This window comes from Myotis daubentonii, chromosome 1 (assembly GCF_963259705.1).
Source record: "Myotis daubentonii chromosome 1, mMyoDau2.1, whole genome shotgun sequence".
NCBI classification, from domain to species: domain Eukaryota; kingdom Metazoa; phylum Chordata; class Mammalia; order Chiroptera; family Vespertilionidae; genus Myotis; species Myotis daubentonii.
Window position 1 is genome coordinate 194,822,597 of NC_081840.1, and position 20,564 is coordinate 194,843,160.

Sequence of the window (20,564 nt, forward strand, 5' to 3'; positions counted from 1 at the left end):
TAACCAGTGGACATAAGACACCGGGGGTAGGGGAGGCTAGGGGACTGTCTAGGGCGGGGGGGAAAAATGGACACATATGTAATACCCTTTGTAATACTTTAAGCAATAAAAAAAAAGTAAAAAAAATAAAAAAAAATAAAGGACAACATAACTTATCAGCTCTCTAGAGCTAGAAAATTTCAGGAAATAAGCCATGTGTTTGCATCTTACACAGCCATAATGGGCGACATGCAGTCATAACTGGAGATCCACCTGTGTTCTGTTAAATTCAAAATCACATAAGAACTTAGAAAAATAACTTAAAACTTAAACATGTTTCTTTTTATTGTTGCTATTAAGGACCTTTTTCTGATAGAAACAGAAGCATACTTTAAGTTGCTTTTTTTACTATTGTTCACTTTTATACTTCACCCATCATTTGAAACCAAAGTAATTAATGCCACTGAAACTAACTTTAGTCCTGTAAATGGAGAGTTATAATTCAATTGAGGGCTCAGTCACAGGAAATCCAAGTAGAATATGAAGTTTGATAATTCATGTTTCGCAAGAAGTATAGTTAGTTACCAATAACCTCTATGGGTTTGCTAGTTCAAAGGAGAGATATGTTGGAGTAAGCAACCAATTGTTCCTCATTTGATTCACCTGGTGAAAGAATTCAATCCTTTTTCATGCTTTACGGACACTCAGGGCTTTCTAGGAAAATTGCATTTTCTGTCCCCAGCCAAAACAAGTGCAATTTGGAGTTATTACCACAGGGTCCCTGCACTCCCCACTCACATTTAGGCATGTCCATGACACCTTGCAAGGTGGCACTCATGTGCTTAAAACAACAACAACAACAATAATAATAATAATAATAAAAACATCTTGTTGCCAATGCCCTGATCTCTTACCCCCAAACTTGCACAGAACCTGTCTTGCTCTGCCTTTTATGTGCAGTTACTTTGGTCTTTTCTCTAGAGCTGTGCTGCATTTTGCTTGCCTGTTGAAGTCTATTCTGTTTGTTTCTAGTTGTTTCCCCAATTTACTCAGGTCTCTTTGAATTCCGACTGCAGTTTTCCAAGGTTCTGTCCACGCTGTCTATTGCTCTTTCCTCCAACTAACTTCTGATTTGTAAACTTCCCTTCTAATAGCTGTGAAATCGCTGAAGACTTCCAAGAAGATCAGTGTTTACAGACTATCTGTCACTGTTTTTCAGCTGCAAAGTTAAGCTTATTGGTTAAGTCAATTTGAAGATGTAAGTAAGTTACTGCTGGGGGTGGGGAGGAAGAAAGTTGCATCCTACTTATGTGAGAGAATGTTTATGTGCTAATTTCACTGGAATGTAAGCCCCAGGAAAACGGGGAGGACTAGGTATTTTTTCATTGTTCAATTGTCCAGAATAGTCCCTAGATCTCTATGAAAATTTGCTTTAATAAGGAAAACACTTATGTGAACTCTATGGCATGGAGGGAATCTAAAACAAAAGTCATTTTATGAACTATGAGTAGTCTTATAATTTGAGTACTTTTTTTAGCAGCGTCAATTATGCAATTCCTAATGTCATTTATGTCCTTCTAACATTATACCAGGTACTATAATATTGAAACATTTAAAGCAGAAATAAACACTCAATACTAATTGTAGATAATAAGTAGGGTGGGGAAAAACCCATGACTCAAAACATAAAGCTCAAACTGGGCAAAAAAAATCTGAAAGCTCCAAGTGACTATGTAAAAATAGTTGTTCCTTAATTATCTGAGTCACTAAATCCTGGCTATAGTCTACTCACACCTGCTTATTTGCTGTAAGAAACAAGGGTTAGTTCTTTAATAAAATTATGGAAAAGGAATTCACATTGAATTTCATTATACACAAATCACCAACAAAGTTGCCAACAGAAGGCCTACAACAAAATCTTTTATTTCTGATGCCAGTGTAATACAACGCAAATGGGACTTTTATAGTCCATATGAAAAACTTACGACTGTTTTTTTCTGACAATTACTTGAAAGTCAAACCCTAAAGCTACTGGTAAAGATTACGTGTAAAATCATAGCCATTTTTAAAAATATCTATTTTATTGATTTTTACAGAGAGAAAGGAAGAGGGATAGAGTTAGAAACGTCGATGAGAGAGAAACATTGATCAGCTGCCTCCTGCATGCCCCCTATTGGGGATTGAGCCCACAACCAAAGTACATGCCCTTGACCGGAATGGAACCAGAAACGCTTCTTCAGTCCATGGGCCGATGCTCTATCCATTGAGCAAACCGGTTAAGGCCATAGTCATTTTTAAGAAGAGTGTTTTTTTTTTTTTTTAAATCCTTACCCCAGGATATGTTTATCTTTAGTTAGTTAGATTTTTTTTTTTTTTTTTTGAGAGAGAGAGAGAGAGAGAGAGAGAGACCCATCTGTTGCCTTCCATACACACTGGAATGAGGATGGGACCTGCAGCAACCTAGGTACATGCCCTCATGGGGAAATTAACCCGAAACCTTTTGGTCTACAGGTCAACACTTCAACCAACTGAGCTGCCCGGCCAGGGTGAGTCTTTTTCGTTTTTCTTTTATTTCTTTGTACATGAAGATAGAGGCTGATGAAAACATTTTTGAATGAGTGAAATCTGAATGAAATAATGATTACACTCTTTTCAAATGTATAGTTTTACCACAAAACTGTTATATGTCTTTCCGCATGAAAATAGGTGTTTTGACATTGGGAGGCTCTGAATGACAGCACCTTCTAGGCCAGGTCAGTGTGACACATATAATTGAGGACTGAGAAAAGTATCTAAGGCAGATGGCTGTGCTTTAAAATGATGAAGTAAAGATCTGAAGAAAGATGACAGTTGGATCTCACCTGAACCTGTATTATATCATTCAGAAACATAATTCCAGCAACATTTCTTCCTGACAGCAGGCTAACAAAGGTGTACTGAAAATCTCTTAAAATAACTTGAATTATCATTCTGCTCTGCTCCTCACACTTCATTAAAAAACAACAACAAACAAACAAACATACTTACATTCTTATTTGATCATACTGAATGGGCCAAATTTTGTATTTTAAGACTGCAGTGATCTAATGAACCAAATCAATACAGCCATTTTTTTAGCAGTCACATATAAATATGCCTCAATATTCAAATTCTTGTGATTTATAAATATATAGGATGGTAAATGTTCTGTTTTTCCTCCATAAAACACTTTTAATCGGCCAATTATTTCTTTCTTAAGATACATTAACCTTCATTCCATTCTCTCTTGGTTCCCTCTCCCTTGATTTGATGCTTTTCTTTTATGGAGTCATTTTCATTATATATACATTGGCTGATATACTTAAATCACAGTTATAGATAAAGCGGAGTTATGATTAAATAATGCCTCTGCTTTTGACTTCACACCTTAATTTTGGCCCATAGTGGAGACTTTATTTTGTGCAAGTAAATACAGGTGGGGCAAACGTGGGTTTATAGCTGTGGGTACACGAAACACAGAGCTTATTCTTGTATTATTTTCCATACGAACATTTTTGTTTTTCTATGTAACAAAAAATCTACTGAAAGACAGTGCAAGCAATGATTAAATTGTAAAGGTCTTTTTAGAAAACAGAAACAGCCATTAAATCAAGACTGAGTTGTTTATAATAAAACCAACAGAATCTTCATGCTGTACTTAAAAGTTAAATAAAGTGCCCTGCCGGCGTGGCTCAGTGGTTGAACATTGACCTATGAACCAGGTGGTCACAGTTCAATTCCCGGTCAGGGCACATGCCTGGGTTGCAGGCTAGATTCCCTGTGTGGGGTGTGCAGGAGGCAGCCCATCAGTGATTCTCTCTCATTATTGATATTTCTCTCTCTCCTTCTCCCTTCCTCTCTGAAATCAATAAAAAAAAATATATATTTTTTAAAAAGTTAAAGTAACTTTAAAAACCAGAGAAACCATAGTTTTCTATTTTTTACTCTTTGTATTCAAACAATTAATTCAATTACAGTGTCAAGGAAGAAATATTTTCTTGAAAGCCAAGAACTCTTTCATCATTTTTTCTGAAGTCATAAATTGAAGAGATGACACCTTGATTTATCACACTGTGTACTTTCAATAACCAACAAGTTTGCTATTAAAATTTAATCAACCAGCCTATTAAATTTTTTCCAAATGATTCTGAAATACTTTAGCTTCTTTTAATAGATAATTCATTCACTGGGGATCTATTAATATGGATTTCAATGACATGTTTTCTCCAGAGTACAGATTAGGTTATTGTTAGTTCAATAAAAAATGAAATATGCTGAATCCAGAGGTGTTGCCTCTATTTTAATATATAAATTCAGAGCTTTAGAGTTGTGAAACCTAGAGATTATCTACTCTATTCTTTGTTTTGAACTAACTGTCTTTATACTTGTCTTCTTGTCCAGACACATACATTTTTCTACAATAAATATTTAAAAGTGAAATTACTGGGTCCTATGTTAACATATCTTCAAAATGCTACTAAATGTGTTTGTACCAATTCACACATCCATGAACAGTATATATTTCTCAGATTCTAGGTAGGACCTGATATTGTCAGACTGACATTTTTGTCAATTTGATAGTGTTATACATTGCATTACCCTGTTTACCAAAGAGATGAGATAATGTTTCACATGTTTATTGGCCATAAGGATTTCCTATTCTGTGAATTGCTTGTTCTTATCTTTTGCTGATACATACATATACGTGTGTGTGTGTGTGTGTGTGTGTGTGTGTGTGTGTATTAGAGGCCCGGTGCGCAAAAATTTGTGCACTGGGTGGGGGGGGAGGTATCCCTCAGCCCCACTTGTGCCCTCTCACAGTCTGGGACCCCTCGGGAGATAACGACCTGCTGGCTTAGGCCTGCTCCTGGGTGGCAGAGGGCAGGCCCAATCCCTAGGTGCAGCCCCTGGTCGGGCTCAGAGCAGGGCCGATTGGGGAGTTGGGGCGCCGCCCCCTGTCATGCACAGAGCAGGGTAGATCTGGAGGTTGCGATGCCACCCTCAGTCATGCTCAGGGTAGGGCCGATTGGGGGGTTGGGGCGCTGCCCCCTGTCACACTCAAGGCAGGCCCAATGGGGAGGTTGCGGCGCCACCCTCTGTCATGCACAGAGCAGGGCCGATCAGGGGGTTGGGAAGCTCCCACCTGTCACACACAGAGCAGGGCCGATCAGGGGGTTGGGGAGCTCCCCCCTGTCACTCACAGAGCAATGCCGATCAGGGGGTTGGGGAGCTCCCCCGTCACACACAGAGTAGGGCCGATAGGGGAGTTGGAGCACCACCCCCTGTCACACACAGAGCAGGGTGGATCAGGGGGGTTGGGGCTCCGTAACCTGTCACACACAGAGCAGGGCCAATCAGGGGGTTGGGGCGCCTTCCCCTGTCACGAACAGAGCCACAGGGCGATCAGGGGGTTTGGGCGCAGCCCCCTGTCACGCTGCTCCAGGGGCCAGGAGGCCTCGTGGCTACGCTGATCCCTGTGTTCGGGAGGCCTCGCGGCTCCGCTGATCCCGGTGCTGGGAGGCATATTACCCTTTTACTATATAGGATAGAGGCCTGGTGCATGGGTGGGGGCTGGCTGGTTTGCCCTGAAGGGTGTCCCGGATCAGGATGGGGGTCCCGCTTGGGTGCCTGGCCAGCCTAGATGAGGGGATGATGGCTGTTTGCAGCTGGTCATACCCCCTTCAGGGTGGGGGTCCCCACTGGGGTGCCTGGCCAGTCTGGGTGAGGGGCTGAGGGCCGTTTTCAAGCTGGCGTGTGACTGAAGCTCCCAACCTCTCCTTTTTTTCTGTTTATTTATTTATTTTTTATTTTTTTATTTTATTCTGGGATTTATTTACCTTCTATGGCTGTCACTGGAACTGAGAGCTGGCTTTAGCTCTGAGGCGGCTCCAGCTCTGAGACCTCCGCTGCTGGAAGCAGGTATCTTGGTTTGTTTAGATTCTATAATTGAAACATTATTGCCATCACTGCTGCTCTAAGCTCTGAGGCTAAAGCTGGCTGAAAGCAGGTTTCTGGAGCTTGTTTAGCTTCTATAATTGCAACATAGTTGCTTAGAGTGCAGCTCAGGGGCCGGCAGCGGCAGGCAGGGAACCTTGGCTTCCTCCATCACTGGAGCAAGCAAGCCTCCTGTTCACTTCAGCTGCCTGGCCGCTGGCTGCCATCTTGGTTGGCAGTTAATTTGCATATCCCCCTGATTAGCCAATGGGAAGGGTAGCGAAGTTATGGTTAATTACCATGTTTATTATTAGATAGGATATATATATATATATATATATATATATATATATATATATATATACACACACACACATATATATAGTTTTTGAATTTCATTTATCAATTTTTAAACATTCTTTTTATAAAATATCTTTTTATTGATTTCAGAGAGGAAGGGAGGGGGAGAGAGAGATAGAAACATCAATGATGAGAGAGAATCATTGATGGCTGCCTCTTGCATGCCCCCCACGGGGATCGAGCCCGCAACCCAGACATATGCTCTTGACCAGAATTGAACTCGGGACTCTTCAGTCCACAGGCTGATACTCTATCCGCTGATATTTTGTTCATTATTCTGGGTTGTTTATACTTTCTCCCAATATTTCTTTGTCATATTACTGACCATAAAGAATACTGAACCTAAAGATAACAGGCCAAGTTTCTTTAACCACAGGCAATATAGCAGTAAATCACAATTATTTTTAGTAAGGATATAGTACATAGTGTGTGTACGTGGTCAATCCCACAGCTGTATTTATTTGTAAGTCACATATTGCTTATCGATTTTTGTTGAATAAAATAAGACTCAGAACAAAGAAAAGTATAATAACTATTTAACAATATAAAACAACGTGAAGAAAATATAACTTTTCATATAATTCTCTGCCCTGTATTGGCATACTGTCTTATACTGTGCCAATTATATAAGGTTACATGCAGAAGGTCTAGCCTGGCTAAAGTTTGAATTTTAAATCTGAAAAAAGTATGTCTGAGCAAAGTAGATATGAATTAAAATAAGGTGTCTGTGAATAAAGATATTCTTGACAATCTTGTTCAGAGAAGACTTATATAATCATAATCAAATCTGTTCTATTTAGACTGAGGATGTTTTGGGAAACTTAAATTGTTTCTATTTTTCTATATTGAGATTAACTATCTTCCTTCAATACTCTCAAATCTTAATTAAGTAGTGGGGTTCTGAGGCTGTAAATTACTTTCTATGAATGTGATGGGTAACTTGTCTTACTTTTTAAAGCACCCTCATTCCTTATGATGATACACTATGATGAAGCCTATTATGAAAATCGTAGGAGAACTTATCACATAAGCATTTACTTTCAATAGCATGCAGTACATAAAGGTGAGCTATACAAAGTGCAAGCCTTTGTATGCAATTCCTAAGGTACTGTTTTAATTGGATACTACATCATTATTGGTAATAGCAACTTATCTTTTTTCTAAATGTAGATTCTTCCAATTTTGTTAAATGTAGATCCTCCTTTCACATTTTATTTTTTATGTAATTGAATTAATTTCTATGCACTTTTAAAAATATCAGATATAAGTAAATATATTTCTTAGAAAAAATAATTTGAAAAGTAATCACTCTCTTAACTTTGGAAATTATATACCATTTATATAATCATAACCTTTATGTTTATACTAGAGTAGGAACATTTTTTTCAGATGAGAGATATAGTTAGGTTTTGTTTGTAAATTTTGAGTTATAAGACATGTCCATTTTATTAAAACCAAATTAGCACATAAAAGTAATAAGAAGTTTAATGTTTAACATTATCACTATCTATTTGAAATCAGCTCAAATAGATTTTCTACTTGTTCTAGGCATTGCTATGTTGTCCTGACAGAGAACATAGTTTTAAGAAATATACAGTTCATGAGCACAATGATCTGGGAAAAGTTGTATCTTTGGCTCTATTACTAAGTGATTATAGGCAGAAGTTATTTACCTGATTTATTAACAGAATCTCTTTCCTAATTAAAATGTTCATCCTTTTACTGAAGTATAATGAATTAAGAATTAAGATAAAAGGATTCTACCAGCACCATGATAGTATCCAGGAAAGAATAATTATAAAATTCTTCTTGCAACCTAAGTCTTGCAATTGAACAATAATGTATAATTATTCAGCATCCTTCAAATCAAATAGTTTTATAAAAGTAATATGTATTGGCCAATCTATCTCCCCATATATGCATAGTCTTTTATTTTATAAATGTATTTCTATTGATTTCAGAGGGAAGGGAGAGGGAGAAAAAGAGAAACCAATGATGAGAATCACTGATCAGCTGCCTCCTGCCAGCCCCTACTGGGGATTGAGCTTGCAACCAGGTCATGCCCTGACCCAGAATTGAACTGTTTATAGGTTGATGCTCAACCACTGGGAAACACTGGCCGGGCTCTCCACAATATTCTAAAGCTCCCCTCCCCCCCCCAAAAAAATGAATACGATAAAACCACACTAAAGGACTGTACTTAGAAAACAAAATTAGTGAAAGGAAAATAAGAAGTTAAGATATGAATAATTTTGCTGCTAAGAATATCTTATATCCATGTGAGATGATAAAAATAATTTTGAAAGAATTCTTGGGAAATTTCTTTATTCTAAGCTTCAGCAACCTTCACGAGAAACTGTTATCATAAAAAAATAATAAAATTTTTTGTTATCATGAGTAGGGCTTTGTGATTAGAAAACCTTGTTTGGAATCTAGACTTTGCCCTTTACTAGCCATGTGATCTTGGACAAGTTACCAAAAACCCCAACTTCTTCATGGATATAAAGAAAATGGATAATGAATAATGGACAGTGTACAATATATAAATGATAGCTGTGCAGGCCAAAGAAGAAATCCCAAATTTACCAAGAACTATAAAAGGACATATTGTATTCTATTAGAGAAAATAATACTAGTAATTTCTGATGATAAAGTTGGCGTATTCACATTAAGTTCTAAAAAATATGATATTTTTGAAAAATTATATGCTTCATAACTTATATGAAACAACAGTAATATTTCAAAATTAAGTAGAAATGTCCCATAGCACTATATTTAGAGGTTAACAGGATATCTCATGTAGCTTGTTTGATGATGAAGAGGTAAGAGATAACTGCCAGTTATACATATGACAATAAGGTAATAAACCCTAAAATGAGAAATCTATGCTACATAAAGAACTCTCTTTGTGAAGGAAATAATAGTAATAATAATAATTTTTACTATTGTGTAATTGGCTGTGAGAGGCTGGATGATTTGAAAAATATGTATCAAAGAGAAAATTAAAAGCAAAGCACTAGAAGGACACACTGGGCAAGCATTTAAAAGTTTTTTCTTTTTCAGTTTCTGCTAATAAATTATAGCAAGAACATTTGCCTCTGACTAGAAATCAATATTTTGTATATTTCATTTCTCAATGGAGAGTTCATTCTGAAAATTATTTCATCTCCTTGAGTTAGAAGTCAGGATAGTTATAGCATTGCTTAATTATCTTGTTGACACAGCATCTTACTTAAGATCTGTACTTATTTTGCTTTTGTGCTATTAAACTGCTTTTTCTAACACAGATTTCCTTATTGTACATTTTCTGATTGTCCTTATTGATGACATGTACAAAGGAAAGAAATTAACAGGGAGCACGGTTGCTTCATTTGTAAATCAAGAAAATAAAGGTAAAAAAAATACTATTTGACAAATTTCAAATAAAAAATGTATACATGCCATAGGATACTTACTATATTTGCATTCATCATCATAATACTTGCTCATAGCAAAAATTTATTATATAGGCCAATCTGATATGTTAACTATGCAAAGTACTCTTAGGCACATCATTAATTGCTGTTAAAAAATTCACAAATAGGTTTCAGATTATATTAGGATCTAGTTAATATTTACAAACAAGCATTTTATAATCCTTCAAAAGAGCAAGGCTTTGGAGCAATATGGCATATATCACTCATATAAACCAAACTATATTTACTGACATTAATAAAGTGCAGTGAATGAATATGAGTGTGTCACCCTAGTAGCTTTAATTTACAGAAATCATTAATCACCGTGCAACACCACTTACACTTTTCATTTGTATTTTCTTTAAAACCATAAAAACAAAATATGCTTAGTAGCTTGAATATTAATGAGGTGGCAGGTGATTTATTGTGGAGTTTCTTCTGTCTCAGTGACCAACCTCCCGGGAAAGACAATACAGGCTCTGAGAAGACATGAGTTTAAAACAGGAATGAGTCGCAGCCCTGCTCTGCTACAGAACTGGGTATTTAGCAGGGCTGTCTGAATTAACCTAGTGTTCTGGAGGGTAGGAGAGGGTTTGAAGGAAGAGAAGACAGTGTTTGCTTATATCATTATCTAAGGTAGGGAGGAGAAATATTTTGCCTTTTTTTCCTAAATGCTAAAACATGGTTACATAACAAAAGTGAAAAGTACAACTAAAGCATATGTAATTTGCATTTAATTTCTGATTTAGAAGAGACGACTCAGTTTTATTAGCTTATTTCTTTTTGTTAGCCTCAAGGGTAGCACCATCTTAGGTAAATTATTATTTCTTTTACTTGGCATTCAGATAACAACCTCATTCCTCCCACCTATTACTAGAAAATAAAGATTAAAAAAAGAAAGGAAACCTTTGGGAGCAAATGATAAATTTTAACATCTGATTACTTGAGAGTACTGGCAAGAACCAGTTATTAGGTGTAGAAACAGAAGTAAATTTCTGAATAAAAGAATAATAACAATAATACTTATGTTCCAGGCACTGTTGTAACCAAATAACATATATTAAGTAACTAGTAGTCTCAGGGCCCTCCTGAGGGGGTATTACTTAGATCCCTATTGTATAGACATTGAGAAGTTAAGCAATTTACCAAAATCACTGGGTTCAGGCTCCATTCTCAAAACTATTGTACATAACTGCAGTGAGTAAGGCAACTACTTGCAAATGTCTATTTGATGGCAACTTTCCCCTTTGTATTGATAATGTTTCTAACAAGTGAGGTCCCCTTTGAGTAGGTAGTGTGCCACTGAGAGTCAAAATGAACCTTAAAAATTTACGAAAAGATTGTCACAGGCCATCATAATTTTACTGATTACATAAGCTTACTGAGAATGCATGTACAGGTGAATATGACTCTGAACCTCTAGAGCAGTGGTTCTCAACCTGTGGGTCACGCACAATGAAAATACATCCTGCATCTCAGATATTTACATTACGATTCATAATAGTAGCAAAATTACAGTTATGAAGTAGCAACAAAAATAATTTTATGGTTGGGGGTCACCACAACATGAGGAACTGTATTAAAGGGTCGCGGCATTAGGAAGGTTGAGAACCACTACTAGAGGAAATGTATTAGCTTTAATAAAGAAGTGCTACCCATCAATAGATCAGTCTTCTGCCATATAGCAAATTTGGCTTAAATAAATTCAGCATTAGTGGTCAGTTCACCATGTATAAAAATCTGAATTGCGTTGTGTGGGAAGTTGATGAGATGGAGGATGGGAAGTGGGGGAAAATAAAAACCCATAATGCTAACCAAGCCATTGTTCTAAAATAAGAAATGCCTTTTTGCTAAATCTGCCACTCAGATGGGGCATATTTTTGCAATAAATCTACAGCTGGGTTGGGGTGAAGGCACCTTTTTATAATTCACTCAACTATAACATACTGATAAGTAGTTACATAGCAAAACTGGATTTTAAACTGACATTTCTAATGTTGATTCAACTAATTAAATAAAAAATGGGTATTACTATTATGTTATTCATGATGAAATAAAGCCTACTAAAGTTTAATTTTAGAAAATATTCCAATTTCTACATAGATCGACAAAAAGAGTGGAAATATTTAACAATTACTTGAAGTACCAGAGAACTTTCTCAGGAGATACTTCATTTGTGGGTCTAACTTATGTTTCAGGGGCAATGTTAATCTAAATTGTTCAAGATGAGATTTGGCCAGCAGACACTGAGGGTAGGGGATACAGGTGTACAAGATTACTCTGCCTACAAACTGTTTCTATTATTACCAGGAATTTGGAGTTGCTAGAAATTTGGATTAGGTTTCCAATAGACCTGACAGGAGCTTGGGGATAAAGGACTAACTTTAAGGTGCATGAAAATAGTAAATATTCAAATGAACATATGAATAAACCCTAATGTGGGGTTTGTGAAAACTTGGTTTGGATCAGAGGTAACCTTACTTGAAACTTTGTAATTTATCATCATCTTGGGGCTCTTGCAAAGCTCTTGCTATCTGTGTATACAGTGGCATGAGCTCAAGAAGTTCTGGATCTGTGTGAGTGTACAGCATTGTAGCAATCAATTGGCAGGGGGAAAATATTTGAAAACGTATAGGGAATATTCAGAAAACATCTTCATAAATATAGCTATTCTAAAGACAAAGGTAGTAGACAGTTTTAAAGAGATGCGGTGTCCAATAACAAAATCCCAAAGAGAATATATAAGAATGAGTACACAAATTGAAAATGATTAATAAATCTTCCAAGGTTTTCTATGATTTCAAGGAGTAGAATCCTATTAGTAATCACGTCTATCTCATTGGGAAATTTAAATCGGATATATCAGATGTAACATGTTGGTTCAAGAATAGAATATTAGAAATGGTTTTTAAAAATAAAAACTATTGAGAAGGGATCCTGCACGGCATGGTAAATACTTTATCCTTAATGGATCACAGAGAGGATAATGATGGTTTCTTGTTTAGAATAATAGATGATAAGACATACATACTTTTCAAACAATTATTCTTTTGATGAATTAGGCAGTGGTATGAATAGGAAAGAAAACCTACAGTGAAAATAGGATTAATTTTAGACAATGTTTTGTGGTTTTCAAGGGCCAGATCTGTTCTAATGGCAAAAATAAGAGATTTAAACTACCTACCTTAGAAAGGGAAATTTAAAAATTGCTAGTCATAAGAAACTAAGAATGAATGGGAAGTTAGAATATATGAAGATGTAAAGATGCAGGACCTATTTTTTTTAAATAATAGAGAATGTAATCGTTTGAATAAACAGGGGTGAATAATTATGTTGCTGAGGTGACTGAAGTGTTTATCTGGAAAGTGAATCTTGGATGCCACCTACCTAAACATGATACACACGCCTGAATGCAGGGAAGATAGGACCCTGGGAAATAAGACAAGATTAAAGAAGGAGGTTAAGGACTATCTTCAGAGATACAATATGAAGAAATAAAATTTTAAAGTACTCCTCTCATCTAAGGTAAAAAATAGTGAGAGGAGAATAAAACGAGGAGTTTCTGACTTGGGGACTAGAAAATTAATATAGGAAATCAAGAAGATCCCTGTGATGTCTACTGCCATGAAAGTCACTCAGTGAAAGGAAGAACATATATCCTGAAGGAAAAGATCACTGCCTGCACACACTTCAAATCATAAATTCAATGTCACTCTCTCCCAAAGTCATCATTAAAGTAACTTATCGGCTGTCACAAGAAATTTTATACTTTCCTCAATAGCTTTAAGAAATATCTTTAAAAACTAAATATTGTAAACATAGATTTAAACAGATGATCAGTCAATATAGAGTATTATCTTCTTTAAATATATTTCAAATTGATCCAGTCATCTATATTTTATATATTCCAACTTGATAAAATTCTTGAGAAGGAACTAAAATGGCACAGCAATATTATATTGGTTAATGCAACTGACCTTAAAAATCAAGGTCATAAAATATGCAATTAGAAAGTTTTTGCTAAAATTTACATACCTTACTATTTTTTATATAAATTTAGATCATGATGATAGGCAAAATAGTTTTACATATTTTATCCATCTTCACAGCAGGCAAACAAACAGTGCACCATTAAAATTATATTATCTCATGTTTTATTAAACAAAAATTATTCTATGGTTTCTATAATCATTACATGTAAGATACTTCTAATAATAAATCTTATTAATAAGGATAGCTTTTTTTTTCGAGGAGCATACCTATAAATTTTCTATACATGAGATTATTGTAAAATTAAAGAAAATATTTCACTATGGAAGCAAATTAGTTCCTAATCTTTGGAGGCATTTTTAAGTCATTTGTGTTCTGTAATTTCAAAGCTTGTCAAAAAGTTTGAGTATTCATATCTAAACACATTTTTACAAACTAACCATTAAAATTAAAAATTAAATATTAAAAGAAGAATATTTGAGCAATATTATGTAAATCAATATACTACAACAAATAAAAATAAACTAATAATGAAACAAAATACAAGAAGGGATTTGTTTTATTTTAATTTATTTTCTTCATATTTGAAGGTATATTTGTACTCGCTGTTCTTATTTAAGCAAAAGAGATATAGAATACTTAATATTATCACTGGATGATAGTTACTATATCACTGCCAAGTCACATATGAAAATCAGTTAAGGTTATATATAACATGGATCCCTGTAACAAATTCAACTTGGACACTACATATCCTAAATTATTTTATATTAATAGGACGCAATTTACTTGAGAAAAAGTAATTTCAGAGCAGGAGCATCTGAATCTTTCTTAATCATAAGCCATAACTGTGTTAAATTATTTGTTTCTAAGTAGCATTTAATGTAACAAAAAGCTGACAGAAACATGTTTAGACCAAACTAATAACCCTAGTTTGGTAAGAAAAAATAATAATGTGGATCATAAAAATAAGTTCTGAGTATATGCATCAGAAATGTCTTTTTTAGGATGGAGACATTTTCGGAATAAACTTATACAATCACCACCTTCCCAGATAAAACTATATTGTATTCCAAATATTTTCTTGCACTGACTAGTGTATTCTAGCTCTCCACAAATAATGCATCTGTGTATTTTTATTGTAGTCAATTTAATTCTAATCACTTGCATACATGCACTATATGAGAGAGTAAGAAAGAGAATACAAAATAAATCAACCATAAACAAAACGGTAGATTGAGTGAAGTTCATTTAAAAAAAAACCTAAATTATGACCTAGAAACATTTTTACTGAAGCACACACATAAAATAATCATAACATATACATATATGTATATATAAAGATCTTTAAATATCCAATATTATCTGAATAAGGTTTTTAGATATTAAGATGTGATTTTTTCCCCCTTCAAATACACAGGTTGCCTTAAGTATGTATTAGACAGTATATTTTTACTTCCACAAAGACTATGAAAGTGCTCTATACCTGGGACAATGTGGAACTCTATGATGCTTAGCAGACTATATAGCCACATAATTGCTCATTTTCACTGCTTCCAACGAGGCCTGACAGCTCACCAGTTTATAGCAGTGGCGGATGACTAGAAAAAGAAAGTTCTTGTTTTCTAACTTCCTTTCAAAAAAGATTTCCTGAAAATTCAGGATAGAAAAAAAGGCTTATGAATAATGGAACACACTGCTACTACACTCAACCAGGTTTTATATCTTTGCAATATTCCTATCACATGGAGAAAGGTCCAGAAGTTACAAAAAAAAAAAAAAAAGGCAATGCATTTAATAACTTCTTAAAGTAACCACAACTATAATAAATATGAAAAATCATTTCTAATTACCTCTGTTGAGTGATGCTGAACTGTTTATATCTCCAGTAATGAAGGAAGACTCTGACTGCTTTCGGACTGTGTCATTCCACATTCTACGAATTCGGCTCTTGATGGGGGAAAAGGAAAAGCAAATGAACTCTCCAAGTAGTGAATTCTCACAAAAATCATTTTTTTTTCTTTCTTAATTATACAAGACCTTTGTTTCTGGCATCTGGCAAATATACAACATCTATATGCTGGTAGTACAGTGGCATGAGAATATCCGAAAATAAATCAATGATAATAATTTGTTCTTATCTTATCTAATAAAAGAGTAATATGCAAATTGACCATCACTCCAACACACAAGATGGCTGCCCCCATGTGGACACAAGATGGCCGGTAGGGGATGGCAGTTGTGGGCAACCAGGCCTTCAGGGGATGGCAGTTGTGGGCAACCAGGCCTTCAGGGGAGGGCAGTTAGGGGCAACCAGACCTGCAGCTGAGGGCAGTTAGGGGCAACCAGGCCGGCAGGGGAGCAATTAGGCATTGATTAGGCTGGGAGGGGAGTGGTTAGGGGGCAATCAGGCAGACAGGCAGGCAAGCGGTTGGGAGACAGCCTAAATGGGCAGTCAAACATCCCTTGAAAGTCCCAGATTGGAGAGGGTGCAGGCTGGGCTGAGGGACACCCCCCACCCCCGCGCACAAATTTCATGCACCAGGCCTCTAGTTAACTATAATTCTAAGTGCCTATACACAAAATAATTATAATTGTGAAAATGAATAAATTTAACATACTATACCAATTTAAACATGTTGAAAATATATAGAAATGTTCTTGACACAGTTAGAATTTAATAATTTTAGTTTCCAAGGCAAAACAAATTATTTTTATTGTAATTTTAATGGGAATGGGATATTTAAATATCTATTACATTGTCAGTTTTATTAACAAAATATTTAGTTCATGAATTAAAAATCTTGTAAGAAAGAGTTTGGTAAGAAACATAGACTATTATTAAGATTCTACTGAACTTAATTAACATTTCCATTTATTTGTAAGAAGACTAATGTAATTTTAAAGGTTACATTCTATCCTGACATTTCTTTTTTAAGAAAGAGATAAAGAAAGTTGATTTACCCTTATTCCGTGTTTCACAGTAGGAAGTTTTATAGAGAACTAAAAATTCTTACATCATTATTTATGTTCTGAAATGCAAAATTCTAAGTGTTGGATAATTCAATAAAGCAATGTGGTATTTTCCCATTTTGGGGGGATTATTTTTCTGGTTTATTTATTTTGTTATTTTATTGAGTTAGAGATCAAAAGAGTATTAACAATCTTGGGAGGAGAAAACAAAATCTTTCAGAAGCTTTTCCAGGGATGAAATAGTTATAAGCACTATTTATTACTACTGCCAGTGGTGAAACCAAGCTCACAAATGGGTTATGTTCCAAATATATTTGCACTCCTTGAGTAAGGGGAGTACCTAATCTTAAAAATTGGTTTTGTGAATCCTGGGACATGTTTATTCTTCAGCAGTATTATCTATAATATTATAAAGGTCAGCAAACACACACATACACATATACAGCAAAGCTAATTTTAATAAAAAGCATAATAAGAAAACTGGTGCAGGATTTGAGACCCTGATAACTTGAGAATATTTTTATTGGAAAATATTTCAAGGCTTCAAATTGAAATATTGAGAAGGAATATTAAGAATATTGGTTTTATTAATTAATTAATTAAATATTAATACTCTCTACTATATGTAAAATACTAACCTAGGAAGTACAAAGGGGAAAAGCAAACCCAAAATGTCTAATCATGTATCCACAAATCTCCATAGAAGCATTAATTACTACAACTCAAAACTATAAACAACCCAATGACTATCAGTGGTAGGATAAATGAATAAATTATAGAATAATACACAGCAGTGAAATAAAAAAAAGGAATATAGCCTACTGCAGCAATGTAGATATCTGAGAAAAGAGATTTCATGTGAATAAGTATCAAACATATGCAAAACAAAATGTAATGTTAAATGTTAGGATAATTGTTATATTTGGAAGTGAATGATTGAGAAGGGTTCAAAGGGTTTCTAAGGTACTCCCAAGATGATATTATTTGACTGGGAAGGCATAAGTTTTGTAGACTTTTGTGACTATCTGTTATACTCCATAACTTTAAAAAAATTAGAATGTGCACATAATCAGGGCATATGTCCTTGTCTAGAAACACTGAGGATACGACATTGAAGAAGTGACATCTTAACTGAGAGTTGACAAAATTGTGATTTGTTAGGTGACTTCTAAATGAGCTGTCCCCATTATCTCATCTTCTCTTAGCCTCTTCTACCTGGGCTAGGCACACCTATTCTTCAGCATTCCTTACCATGCCAAACAAGCCTCTCTTTAGGACTTGGTAAACCTGTTTCTTCTGCCATATACAGGTATGGGTAGCTCCATCAATTTTAAGGCTTTGCTCAAAAATTTTCTCCTTCAAGAGACCTAACTCATGACTACCTTATTTAGAACTAGAGGCCCGATGCACGAAATTCATGCATGGGTAGGGTCCCTAGGCCTGGCCAGAGATCAAGGCTAATCTCTGGGGCAACTGGCAGGGCAATCGGGAGGGCCCTGCTGGCACCCGCATTGGCTGGCCTGGCGTTGCCCACTTGCTGGCCCCGCCCACACCTGCTGCCACCAGTCACCTCTCTCTGCAGGGATCGTGCCTAAACTGGCAGTTGGACATCCCTCTCCCAATCCAGGACACTGCATGCACCAGTGACCATACTTTTCATACAGGTGAAAGCATCTTGCTGTTGTATCGGCAGCTACATTTTTTTGCCTTGATTATAAAAAGTAGTACATAACATGATCCTTCTGAGGCAGCAGTACCAGTTTCAGAAAAACTAAAGCAGAGAGAAGTAAGTCATTGGCATTGTCACACTGTTATAAGTGTCAGAATCAGGGCTGACCACAAAATGTGCAAGCCAGAGTCCATGCATGTCATCGCTGCATCATCCTGTTTTTTCAGTGTTAGAGTAGCCTTGCCAGGTTTTAATTTTTAAATCTAAGAGTTTGTTCCCAATATATAGGGTAGGAACCCTAGGCCTGGCCAGTGACCAGGGCCAATCTGTGGAGTGACCGACGGGCAGGGTTATCAGGAGGCGCCTGCTGGCACCCGCCTTGGCTGGCCCCACCCCCCACCATCACTCCTGGTTTCCTCCCTTTGTTGGGTGACTGTTGGGTGGGGCAATCGGGCCCCTCCCCCCCCCATTGGCACCCACCTTGGCTGGTGGTCTGGTGCCACCTGCTGGCCAGTTCCGCCCCCTGATCACCACTGCCAGTCGCCTCCCTCTTGGGGGGGCAGATGCTCAATGCAGGTGGGGGCATCTCCTGCATTGAACATCTGCCCCCTGATGGTCAGTGTGTGTCATAGCAACTGGTCATTCCTCTGGTCATTCCACCGTTCAGTCGGTTTGCATGTTAGGGTTTTATTATATAGGATTGTATTCCAGGTACTCAACTCTACTATCACCTCCCATAGACATTACCATTTACTATAATACTACACATTATAATAATGTACTTGTTTCTTATATTTAACTAGAGACCCCGTGCATGAAATTTGTGCATGGGTAGGGTCCCTAGCGGCTGCCAGCTGCCGGCTGGGGCCTTCCTTTCCTCCTCACCACCTCTGATCGTCAGCGAACATCATAGCGAGCAATCGAACTCCCAGTCGGTCGAACTCCCGAGGCACACTTTGCATATTAAGCATATATATATATATATGATCAACATCTAATGTCTAATATCTACATTATACAAGGGTGGGCAAAAGTATGTTTACAGTTGTGAGTGTGCAAAACAGTTTTTCTTATGTTACTATTAATTTATTGTATTATTTTCCATACAAATTAATCTACATTTGCCTACCATTGTATTGGAGGGACTACCAAAACAGAATTTTGTTTTTTTTTGTTAACTGATGTATCACACAATTGAAATAATGCTTGGTACATGATAAATATTATATGTGGATATATAGAATGTATAGTTTATATAAATTCTCTGTGTTCTAGACTATGCTATGAATTTTTCATGTATTCACTCCTTGAGACCTCAGAATTCCTTGAGGTAGGTAGTCTTTTATTCATTAGAAATCTAAGGTTCAGAGGTTAATTAACATGTCCAATGTCACAGACCTAATAAGTGGAATAACCCGTATTTGAACTCAGTTATTTGGCTCCTGTTCTAGGAAATAAACAACTCACTCTACTATATAAAATAAGAGTTGAATCGGAACAGAAGAAAAGGGAAAAGTATTGCATGGCAGAGGAAAAGTATATGGTATACGACATAAATCCAACACTTAAAGTTCATGGAACTTATGAAGCCTTAGAATATGGAGGTAAAAAAAGCAACTCACAGAAGACTACATGTAGTAAGGTATTGCTTAAAAGAAAGATTTTACACATATATTTTAAAACTAGAGGCCCGGTGCACAAAAATTTGTGCACTCAGGGAGGGTCCCTCAGCTTGGCCTATGCCCTCTTGCAGTCTGGGACCCCTCGGAGGATGACCAACTACTGGCTTAGGCCCATTCCTTGGGGGATAGGGCCCAGGCAGGCAGTCAGACATCCCTCTGGCAGCCCTCAGGGGATGTCCACTTACCAGCAGGGAGCAGACCTAAGCTGTAGCCGGACATTCTTAGTGCTGCTGAGGAGGCGAGAGAGGCTCCTGCCACCACCGCTGTGCTTGCAGCAATCAACCTGGCTTGTGGCTGAGCAGAGCTCCCCCTGTGGGAGTGCACTGACCACCGGCGGACAGCTCCTGAATTGAGCATCTGCCCCCTGGTGGTCAGTGTGTGTCATAGTGACCAGTCATTCCCAGTCGTTCTGCTATTAGGGTCAATTTGCATATTATCCTTTTATTATATAGGATAGAAGACTGGTGCACAGGTGGGGGCCAGCTGGTTTGCCCTGAAGGGTGT

General features: G+C 36.5%; 1 protein-coding gene across 19 annotated transcripts in view; it reads right to left on the reverse strand.

Annotated features, from left to right (window-relative positions):
* ADGRL3 (adhesion G protein-coupled receptor L3) overlaps positions 1-20,564 on the reverse strand; it is a 787,514-nt gene that overhangs the window by 12,148 nt on the left and 754,802 nt on the right. For all 19 annotated transcript variants that reach the window (XM_059670118.1, XM_059670097.1, XM_059670081.1 and 16 more), the window contains one exon: positions 15,590-15,686. In XM_059670118.1, the coding sequence (XP_059526101.1) occupies positions 15,590-15,686 (97 nt within the window). The remainder of the gene's footprint in view (positions 1-15,589; positions 15,687-20,564) is intronic.